We start from the raw sequence: 11,229 nt of genomic DNA on the forward strand, positions 1-11,229 counted from the left end.
TAACATAATCCCTAAAAGGAATTCTCCCCTTTAAAAAAAAAAAATCTCTGGGTTGTTGGGTTTTAAATTTTGTTTTGTTTTTGGCATTCAATATGTAGAATAAGTCACAAATTACTTGTGTTTTCTTTGGTTCATAGGTTCATATTCCCTTCCTTTTCTGTAATGGATTATACCTAGTTGTAGCATCCACTTAAATTTTCCAGAAAGAATTATTTCTAAGAACTAAAGAAAAATTCCAAATTTATCTGCTGTAGATAAAAAAGCTTCAAAAGTATGAATGTGCTAAGTACTTTCAAAATACTTTTTCATGCTCCTTCATGATCAATACAGAAAAGCTGTACTGGGATAAGGCTTAGAATACTAAGTAATAGAACTATAAGCATATAACGCTTACATATAGCTCACAATTCTTTAATCTGATAAACTTCAACTGACCTAAAGTCAATCCTTTTATAACTCTTCCCAAATTTCCAAGCATACTAAGATCTATTGCTTGTATTCCACTAAACAGTTTAATTACTATGGCAACAAGTACATTTTAACATGACGCAAGCAATCAAGATGTTATTCAGTTAACAACTCCAAAGATTTAATATGTGAATCATCAAAAAATCTTTTAGAATGGAACTCAGTGATATTTACCACACCACAGTACCAAATTCATTGTTAGGCTCCCTAAACATGTGAACTTGATTCAAAACTGAATGCCCCAAAGGAAATCCAGAAAGAACTACTGTAAGGAAGAAAAGGGGAAAATAAGATGTGAGAGTAAAAGTATAAAGATAAACAATGACCGAAGATACACCTAAGGTAAAAGGGGAAACCTTCAAGTAGTTTGTCTACCAACCTACACATTGCTTCCATCACAGACATTTGAGACTTTTAAATACCAAAAAAAGTGTAGGACAGTTGCACTATTATTTGTTCTTTGGACAATGCCATCATCACCCCTGTAGTGCTCGCTAGGTTTTTTACAAACCAAGAGTAGAAACTCTGGCTGTAACTCTCAATCCAATTTCAACCCAACATTTCTAAAAATCGAATAGCCTCCCTTCCCAAGTTCTAAAAACACAACCGCTTCTTCCTGTGAAAAAGTAATTTTTTTTTTTTAAGATTTTATTTATTTATTTGAGATAGAGCAAGAGAGAGACAACATGAGCAGGGGGCAGAGGGAGAAGCAGGCCCCTTGCTGAGCAAAAAACCCAAAGTGGGGCTCGATCCCAGGACGCTGGGATCATGACCTGGCCAAAGGCAGACACTTAACTGACTGAGCCACCCAGGCTCCCCGAAAAAGTAATTTCCAACATATTTGTTCATTATATATATTCGTGGCCAACATATTTATTAATTCTGCTGCAACTCTATTAATCAAGAAAGATAAATAAAACCTCATCACTGACTCAGACAATACTATATGCTACCTCAAACAAGTATTCAAGAGTTAACCAAGTATTAATATTAGGTATAGTATGCTAGAAAATTTAAGCAAAGATGGAAATATCACTCTTTCTGAGAACAAATACGTGTGGGGGGGAAAAATCAATGGCAGGCAAATGGTCCTATTAGCACAGTATTCTAACTTGTTATCATAGTTACTTCTTGATACTACACTAGCAGTGGGGATCAAAAATCAATTTCATTTGTAATGTCCCTACCCAGGATTCTGAACATGTAACCAGGAATCTGAACAAATATATATTTATAAAGAATAACATCTTTTTTTAATGATAAATAATATCTTAACCTTTAGAGTTTCTTTTAAAAGGTAAAATAAAAACATTCAGTAAAACTTTCAAGATTCCATCTATGTTGAATGAGAATTGAACACGTCTCCAGAAATTTCCTGAACTTCAGTTCTCACGTGAACAGAGCTGTTCCAACTTTAATAGATTCATAATCAAAACCAAAATTTGCTAATCAATTATTAATCATAATTAAAGAAAATGTTTTAGTAACTCTTTCATACACAAGTGAAATGCAATAAAAGGTATTGTTTTCACAAACAAAAGGCAAAGATTTTGAAAGGGGGTGTTAATTTATAAAAAAGGTTAAAGTACTGTTCCACTAACCTACTTTTTTTAAAGATCAGTTACATATGTAAACAAATCATTTTATCTATCTGAAATCCACTGAGTTTAAGCTTAGTTGTACCTTTTAGCTTCAAAAATAGCCCTGTTTTAATAAACACAGCTGCTCTGTTACAACTTAAAGAAATAAAACATTTTATTTTAAAAATTCCAAGTATGCTTCAAATGGAAACTGCCCATTTATTAAGCATTGTACAAAACATTAAAATGTTTGTCCATACTCTTTTAGTGCAAAATCACCTATTCTGTTGCATTCATTTTTGCATGGCTTTGACATTTTAGTTCCACTGTCAGAAAATGACCAGTTCTTCAAGACTTGCTCAAGAAACAAGTTTCTGATCCATAGAAGTAGTTCATGTAGAAAGTTTCTCTGCCAACTGTTATACTTAATGTCCTCTCCCTGATTAAGAGAAAATGAAAGTATTAAGGCTATAGAAAATCAATTTTTTAAAAAATTTATTTATTTTTAAAAATTTCTTTTCAGTGTTCCAGAATTCATTGTTGATGCACCACACCCAGTGTTCCATACAATATGTTCCCTCCATAATACCCACCACCAGGCTCACCCACCTCCCAACCCCCACTCCTCCAAAACCCTCAATTCCTCAGAGTCCAGTCTCTCATGGTTCGTCTCCCCCTCCAATTTCCCCCAACTCCCTTCTCCTCTCCATCTTCCCATGTCCTCTGTGTTATTTCTTATGCTCCACAAATAAGCAAACCATATGATAACTGACTCTCTCTGCTTGACTTACTTCACTCAGAAAATCAATTTTTAATAGCACTATACCCGAAATCTCAAGTTTAAAATCAGCATGAGGTCTTAGACTGTTTAGCCAACCAATTTACCACATTTAACTGTCATTCATATTATACCTTTTCGTTTGTCAAATTAATACAGCAAAACAAATTAGAAGTAGGTGAAAAAATTCAAAAGGAAAAGCACGAAAGTGATCAAAATAAAGCTATAAATCAGGCTAAAGCAAAGAACACCACGGTTTCTATACACTGGGGAAACCAAAATAAGATTGAATTAAAATTTAAAATGGTAGGGGCGCCTGGGTGGCTCAGTGGGTTGAGCCTCTGCCTTCGGCTCGGGTCGTGATCCTGGGGTCCTGGGATCAAGCCCCGCGCCGGGCTCTCTGCTCAGCAGGGAGCCTGCTTCCCTTCCTCTCTCTCTGCCTGCCTCTCTGCCTACTTGTGATCTCTCTCTGTCAAATAAATAAAAATCTTTAAAAAAAAAAATTAAAAAAAAATTTTAAATGGTAGATAATACTAATTCAGAAATTCAGTGATTCCAAGATTTGTTTTTTCACACTCACCTCTGAAACCACCACCCCCCCTTCCTCCTCTGAAGCCTCCACCTCCTCTTCCACCTCTGAAACCACCTAAAAAAAAAAGAAATATTTATAAAATTATTGCAGCCTATCCTATTCTGATAAGCCTAATACCCTAGATTGTAACTTTTTAAACAAGTATTCTGGTTTAATGAATTACAAAAACTTGTTACTTTAAAGTTCCATTCAGCCCTACAGTTAAGTGCAGGAGTACCTCAACTTTTGCTTAATTACTTTTTTAATTGAACTAAGGATTTTTATCATAAGAACAAAGGGTAGCAGATGGAGGCGATTTCACTCTGAAGATCCTATAATAAAACAATTATTTAAAGTTAATTGAGCTACATTATGGATGATCACTGATACTCACATGTTGAATAGAAAATTTAAAATTTTTAATTATTTAACATACATTTAGCTTCCTATTTCAGTCTCCATTTTTAATTCTTTTTGTGGTAAGGAATGATGAATTATAACAAGAGGAAAAACAAACATTTCTAAAATACTGGTATACAAATACACAAGTTTTAAGAAAACATGAATTTTTTTCGTTATATATGAGACTGAATATAGAATGGGAGGGGGATCTCATTAGAGTCTCAAAAATATTTAATAGACATATATTCAGATTTCTTAAAGAGATTATCTCCTAGCTATGTGGCCCTAAAAAAGCACATTTAGAATGAAATAACTAAATTGAGAAAGAAAAGGGTAAAAACAGTTCTCTCCTTTCTGTTTCAGTAACAGAAGATATCCAACCAATCTTCCGCTCCCCTTCCTAATAACTTGGCTTTGCCACCCACCCACCACCCCACTACTCACAGATCTAGGCATACTCGATGCTGCATTGCACCTTATCCCCAACTCTGTTCATCATCTAACCACCCACATTTTTTACCTTATAAAATGCTCAAAAAAACATGAACAACCCCAAAAAGATAAAATCCCTCAAAATTACACTTTATTAGATTTTTTAAATGAGTTATTGAAACTGAGCACTATTACTCTGATAATCTGCCAAGATTTGAAAACAGCTTTTCTAAAAAAAAATAAATAAGCATAAAGGAGGTTTTCCTACATAAAAAATTAAACTGTACTATATGAATTGGCTGCTACTTTGAAATCTCATTAGAAAATTTCCCCCCAAAATAACTTACCACCTCTGCCACCTCTGCCACCTCCGCCTCTTCCTCCTCCTCGACCTCCCCTGCCACCTCCTCTTGGAGGGCCCTTCTCACCTGGAGGTCGAGGTAAAAATCTCTGCAGTGGTAGCAATTTATATGGGTCTATATAAAACTGGAAGTATAACAGAAACAATTAGTGTGACGACTTAGGAAGCATTACAGTATAATCGTGAAGAATCTACACACTAGACTTAAAAGGCGAAGACTTAATTTCTTTGTGCCTTAGTTTTCTGATCTATCAAATCAAGAGAACAAAGTACCTACCCCAAAGTCTCTGTGAAGATCCAAAGAGTAATGTACACAAAGCACTTAAACTTCATACACAATAAGCATTTACATGTATATAAAAAACCCAAGACCAATTCAGTCTCATTTCTCCTTATAAATAGATGCCTTCCAAATATTAACTACCTTTTCACTCAACAGAATTGCCCTAAAATGAAAACTATTAAGAATTTAACATTAAAATTCAAAATGAAGCACATACTAGTTATTTCAAAACTTTAATAAAGGATCAGATCAGTAACTATTTGCTGAACATACAAGTCATAAAGGATATGCATAAACTAATCCCGCTCTATTACTTGGGATTAAAGACATAATTTTTCATAATAATGAAACATAATGAGGTATAGTTCACAATTTTACGTAAAACACATATAAGCAGTTTCAAATGGTAATATATTACTAATAAGATGTATGAATCCCTCTTTAGATACCACCTTATCACTCTTCCCTTCAAACCCATTCTCTCAAAAATACTGCCTTGCTCTGCACCACCCAATACAGCAGTCACTAGCCACATGTGGCTATTTAATTAACAATAAAAATTCAGTTCCTGAGTTACATTAGTCATATTTCAGGTGCTCAATAGCTAACCATTTGGTTAGCGGCTACTATACTAGGTAGATATTTCAATCATTACAGAAAATTCAATGAGATAGCCTAGGCTGGATAAGGAAGACCTGAACCTAAACAGTGAATCTAGAAATGGGGAGAGGCAGAATGCACCAATTTAGCATCCGTGATAAAAAACAAAACAAAAAAAAACCCCACTAAATAAAAAATCCACAGGGGCGCCTGGGTGGCTCAGTAGGTTAAGCGTCTGCCTTCCACTTAGGTCATGATCTCAGAGTCCTGGAATTGAGTCCCACCACACTGGAATCCCCACTCAGCCAGGAGTCTGCTTCTCCCTCCCCCTCTGCCTCTGCCCCTCCCCCTGTTCATGCTCTCTCTCACTCACTCTCTCAAAATCTTTAAAATAATAAATATTCAAATAAAAATATCGTGAGAAAGGGCAGGCATCCAGATGGAATTTAAGTGGGTACTGCAGGTAAATTCCTTTTTTCAGGTCACTAAATGAGAAGCCTGGCTCTCAGGCCCACCTAAAGCAAGTCAATTTCCCAGTGGGTACTTGCCAGGGTTCCTACAGCCAGTAGCAGCCATATGCCAGCAACAAAGTACTATCCCCATCTCATCAGTGGGCCCAGCATTCCACTGGCTCCATGACATTTTGCCCTCACTGTTGCGAAATCCAAAGAACACGCTACAGCAGCATTTTACCACAGTTGAGCATTTCTGCTCTTCCGACTTTGGTGATAACCACTTTTCTAAAACTCTCCTGGTTTGTGTCCTCCTTTACTGGTGTTACTTCTCAGTCTCCAAGAGAGAGGTATCCCAAAGCTCTTTTTCTCATTCTTTCTTCCTAGACTATACCATATATTGTCTGTACAATGACAACTTCCAATTCCATCTCTAATCCAAGCTCTTCCTTTGAGCTCCTAACTGAGTATCTCCTAAGTGCTTCAAATTCATTATGTCTAAAACTGAATCCACCATCTTCCCCCAATTCCCTTCTTCTCCAATGTTCCCCATTTTGGTACATCCACAAAGATGCTGAAATCAGACATGTGAAAGATGGTGATTTTTGAGAGAGCATGAGCAGGGGGAGGGGAGATAGAGGGAGAAGCAGACTCCCCGCTGAGCATGGAGCCAGCCGCCAACCAGGGTGTTCCATCCCAGGACCCTGGAATCACAACCTGAGCTGAAGGCAGAGGCTTTACTTAGCCACCCAGGCACCCCAGATATTGCTAATCAACTACCACGATCTATCAATGCTACTTCCTGTATCTCTCATAAATCAATCCACTTTTCTCCATTTCCACTGTCACTACTACCCTAGTCCGAAATATCATCTCTTCCAGGATTAATGCAGTTCTCTGTCCTGCCTCCTTTACATACTGTACTAATCCCTTTCCAACATGCTTTTATTTTTCCAGTGCTCTTTTTTAACATAACTTAACTGTATTTATCCTAATATTTAAAAACAAAACTAACGCCTAAACTCTTTCCCACTACTTTGAAGGCCTTAAGTAACCCATCCCCTGCCTACCTCTCCAGTCTCATCTAAATGTTCTGTATCTGAGCTATACTTCTGCTTTTTCAGATCCTTAAATTGGCTGTCTCAGAGACTTGTACAAACTGTTTTTCTCTACTTGCAATGGGCTTCCACCTCTTTGGCTAGCAGTGGTTCCCAAGCGTTAGCCTAATATATCAAAATTATCCAGGAGCCTCCCTCTTTACAACTGAATCCTGATCCCTACCTAAGACTTACTTGCTCAAATTTCTAAGAGTGGGACCAAGAAATAATGACCTTAAAAGCTCCTGTAGATATTTTGATGAGCAATGAGGTTTGGGAATCACCTCTAGTCAACTTTCAGGTCTCGGCTTCTAGTTCACTTCCTCAGAAATCCAATATATTAAATTTGGTCCCACTACTAACATTCTCATAGCAATCTGTATTTCTCCTTCACACCACGTATCAAAATGTTATTGAAATATTTGTGAAATCATTTAATGTCTGACTTCTCCCAAATAATATTTCAAAATTTAACATTTTACTTAGAATGTTAGGTCATGTAAGCTTCCCAGTAAGAGTTTTACATAAACTAAAAAACACAATATAGCAGTTATAGAATTTGCTAATAAATATTTATTTTTAAATAAATGTTAAATATTAAATAATATGCTTTTAGAGATCAGTAAGTTCAACATCTAAAGTACAAAACATCTGAATTTAAGAGCTTCACTAGTGATACAGCGGGGGATTCTCAAGTGCTAAGTAGCACTGTCCTAAGGAAGGTCATTCACTTATAAAACCAAAGATCCTAGTTATCCTAAGCTTGACTCACCTTCTGCAGTTTTTTAAAGGAAGATGCCTTCATATTTTCTGACAATTTAACAGAAAAATACTATTAGTTATATTAAGGAATAAGCAATTAAGATAAAAAAAACCTTATGAATTCATATGTAATTATAAAAACAAAGTTATATGGGAATATTTAGGAAAGGTAAGAAGTGAGTTTCCAAGAGAAAAAAGTTTTTGTTTTTAAAACTTCTAATTCCACACTACTCCTGTGGCATCATCATAATCAAAACAAAGTACCTTAATCCTGTAGCACTTATCCAAATGGCAGTCATTTCTAAAACCTTCCAAAAAGGAAGTCACTCTTATAGGGTCTTTTCTTTTCAGTATGTGGAAATACATTCTCCTCTCTTGATTCTCCTTTATGGTCCAATCACAGCAATATTCTGTCCAATTTAATGAAGCAGGAAGTCTAATTAAATCAGAACTTAGCTCCAGAAAAAGCAAATGGTAACCTTCGAATGAGATCACTGGGTCTTCTAATTAAAAAGGATACGAAATCTCTAAGTTGTCCAAATATTTCATCCACTTTACCAATCTGTTCTTTGTTCTCTAAATAAACTGGAGCATTGAAATAAGGCACCTTATTTTCATCTGTAGTACATTTACAAACTATGTCATCTTCACAGGGATGCAGGAACTCTCCTAATACTGAAATAGGACAAGAAAATGTTAAAATATAAAACAATTTCAAATGATATTGACTAACATCATCTGCAAGCTTTCTTCTTGGGTACCTGGGATTTCACATTATCTGTTCTCCTCTGAGGCCAAAAAAAAAAAAAAAAAAAAAAAAGCCCAAAACTCCACACTAGCTATGTAAACTGCGGTAAGATTCTTATCTCTCTGTTTCAGTGTCCCTGTCTTTAATAAGGGCTAATAACAGTACCAACACCTAACATTCAGTATTATGTGGAATAAACACAATAATAAACACCTAACACCTAACATTCAGTATTATGAGGAATAAACACAATAATAAATGTCAAGTGCTAAGAAAAATGCCTGGCACATTAAGACCAACCTATAACAGGTGTTTTATTATAACAGTAACTATTATATTAAACACCATGCTTACACTCTACCGTCTCTTTTCATTTCCACAGTCCCTAACCGTAAATCAAGTCTTTGTTCTTTTTCTCCTCCCCTTTTATAACTTCCCATTACCACCTCTACACCAATGACTCTTCATTCTTTTTCAGAGAAGTGTGGAATCTCAAAATACCATTATTTCTGACTGTCACCCCAAACAAAAATACTCATCACATCCCTGCAAAACCAATTCTTCATCCCCCTTACCCAAGCTCAAAACCTGGAACCTTTTATTCCCAAGTATTAGCCAAGTTCTACTGAATTTGTTTCCACTGGAATCTCTCTCCCATCAAACCCTTCCTTTTTTACCCTCACTTCCATCCCCCTCACAGTGCACCATGCCTGGATCATTGCATGCTTGTGGGCTAGGACCTATGACTCTACCCTTTGCACTCTTCAAACCATGTTGCACAACTGCTTTTAAGGCCCAACCTCATCTTTATATTAAACTCTCTTCATCATTTTTCCTTTTTGATGTAGGTTTCTACTGTCAAATCTGTGTCACTTTCCACCGCTTCCATCCCACCTCATTTGATAATTACTTCAAAACTACTCTAATTAGGTCTTTTTCTTGGCTTCCCCTCTAGTTTCCCTTCCAAGCAATTTATTTCACACTTCTCTTACTTATGAATAGCAACTGAGAGCATGGGCTTTGGAGTCAGAAAAGCTTTGTATCTCAAACTGATCACTTATTACTATGATCCCTGTAAAGAAACCTAACTCTGAATCACAGTTTTCTTACCTGTAAAACGGGAACAACAGGAGTAAATACACAATACTACCTACTTAATAACTTCGTTTTCAGCCCAAGCTCAATTTCCACCTCACGTACGCATTCTACGTGTTCTTTTGCTTTCTTCATCTTCCCTTTCTCATTACAGCAATAAAGCATTATTTTAAGTCAGTTTACAGCATCTCCAGAACTGACTCCCCAACCAAGCAGCAATTTCCGTATGAGGAGAGCTGCTAGAGATATCTTTCAGCACGTAACCCCCGAACTTAAACCTATAACCTCCGCCCCAAGCAGGCTAACAAGCAGGCTAAGATTTAAGGCGACATACAAACTACATGTTCCGGAGGTCCTTGGTCCTGGCCTTTGTTAAAGCCTCCGCGGCCACCTCCTCGTCCAAATCCTCCTCGGCCGCCACCGCCGCCTCTGAAATTCCCGCCTCCGCCTCGGAAATGGTTGTTGCTGCCGCCGCGATTGAAGCCGCCACCTCGATTAAAGCCCCCCCGACCTCCTCCTCGAAAAGACATGCTTACTTTACCTGGTGGGGAAAAAAAAGTGCGTACCGTTTGGTCACTGTGCCGTCTGGGTACACCACCTAACCCCTCTGAGCCACGCTCAGACCACTATACGGGGGGACAGTAATAAATACAGCAACCTTGCCGCCTCAGCACGACCAAACCGCCAGAGATGAACCTGAAGGGTGAGGAGTGTCACCTCCCCAGAGCCTTACGCGCTGACCGGACCACTCACCAGCCTCGGCGTCCCCGCTTAGTACCTCCTCCCCGAGCAGGCAGTAAGGTCTTCACAACGCATTCTCTTCCTCCCCCCCACACCCTCCCGCAGCTGGGTTCCGGAACCCTTGGGCTCCCTACTACAACTCACCGACGCCACGTGCACCTCCAGCCCCGCTGAGCACACCCACCTGCCCTGTACTTTCGCTATACACGAGCCTCCTCGGCCACCGTACCCGCGCACACTGAGGGCGAAGCGAGGAGGGGCGGGGTGGGGTGGGAAACGGCAAGAAACTCGAAGGACTGGTTTACAAAAAGCCAATCACCGGCAGAACCCGGGGCGCCGTCGCCTTTCAGAACAGCCTTTTCTGCTGGAAGAGCAGCAATACTAACTTCAAACCCCAGTTCACGACAGGTCAACTTGCCGTCACCTACGTAGGAAGTGACGTATAATAGTGGCGTCCTTTGAATGCGATGAAGCTGCCGGAAGTGCCGCCACGCTGTTGCCCTGGGAGATGGCTGGAGTTAGTGATCCGCCGACTCTCCCGGGATCCTGCGGGTTCTAAGTGGCGGGGGACTGGCCGTGAGCTCTGGCTTTTCAGGCCGTGAAATGGTCTCCTCGTTCGTCAGTTCATTACCAGCCGCAGCAACTATGCAGCCCACATCTCTGAGGGGTTTTCAGCTGCTCTCTGCCCAGAGGTGGATCTGGTGGCATTGCAACCCCGTGCAAGGTCTTCCTGCGTTCTTTGGAGCGCTTGTTTCTCTCGGACCTTTTGAAGTATGTACGATTGTGAGCTGACTGCGCCTGTCCTCTCCTACGGTTTCACCAGTTAAAGGAAGAAAAACTGGGTGTATGTTTATCTTAA

At 38.7% G+C, this 11,229-nt stretch overlaps 1 protein-coding gene across 3 annotated transcripts; it reads right to left on the reverse strand.

Moving 5' to 3' along the window:
* Positions 1 to 2,332: 2,332 nt before the first annotated feature.
* GAR1 (GAR1 ribonucleoprotein) lies at positions 2,333 to 10,789 on the reverse strand. 3 transcript variants are annotated; one of them, XM_032859914.1, is made up of 7 exons: positions 10,515 to 10,789; positions 9,964 to 10,170; positions 8,307 to 8,461; positions 7,797 to 7,856; positions 4,579 to 4,717; positions 3,407 to 3,472; positions 2,333 to 2,487 (listed from the first exon to the last, which is right to left on the reverse strand). In XM_032859914.1, exons 2-7 carry the CDS (start codon positions 10,157 to 10,159, stop codon positions 2,474 to 2,476), a joined length of 630 nt encoding a protein of 209 aa, XP_032715805.1. In that variant the 5' UTR covers positions 10,160 to 10,170; positions 10,515 to 10,789; the 3' UTR covers positions 2,333 to 2,473. The 3 variants fall into 3 exon arrangements, with proteins under 3 accessions (XP_032715805.1, XP_032715816.1, XP_032715796.1); XM_032859925.1 differs by having other exon boundaries at positions 3,461 to 3,472; positions 10,515 to 10,788; XM_032859905.1 differs by lacking the exon at positions 2,333 to 2,487 and adding an exon at positions 2,831 to 3,132 and having other exon boundaries at positions 3,350 to 3,472; positions 10,690 to 10,786.
* Positions 10,790 to 11,229: the final 440 nt, after the last annotated feature.

This window comes from Lontra canadensis, unplaced genomic scaffold, assembly GCF_010015895.1.
Source record: "Lontra canadensis isolate GAN:19392208 unplaced genomic scaffold, GSC_riverotter_1.0 scaffold1, whole genome shotgun sequence".
NCBI classification, from domain to species: domain Eukaryota; kingdom Metazoa; phylum Chordata; class Mammalia; order Carnivora; family Mustelidae; genus Lontra; species Lontra canadensis.

Coding starts and splice junctions, on each gene's coding strand:
- GAR1 (XM_032859905.1), bottom strand. CDS start 10,159: ATGTCTTTTCGAGGAGGAGGTCGGGGGGGCTTTAATCGAGGTGGCGGC. Junction 8,462..9,963: donor ACCTCCGGAACATGTAGTTT/GTATGTCGCCTT, acceptor GTCCTATTTCAG/TATTAGGAGAGTTCCTGCAT. Junction 3,473..4,578: donor TGGCAGAGGTGGCAGAGGTG/GTAAGTTATTTT, acceptor TTTTTTTTTTAG/GTGGTTTCAGAGGTGGAAGA.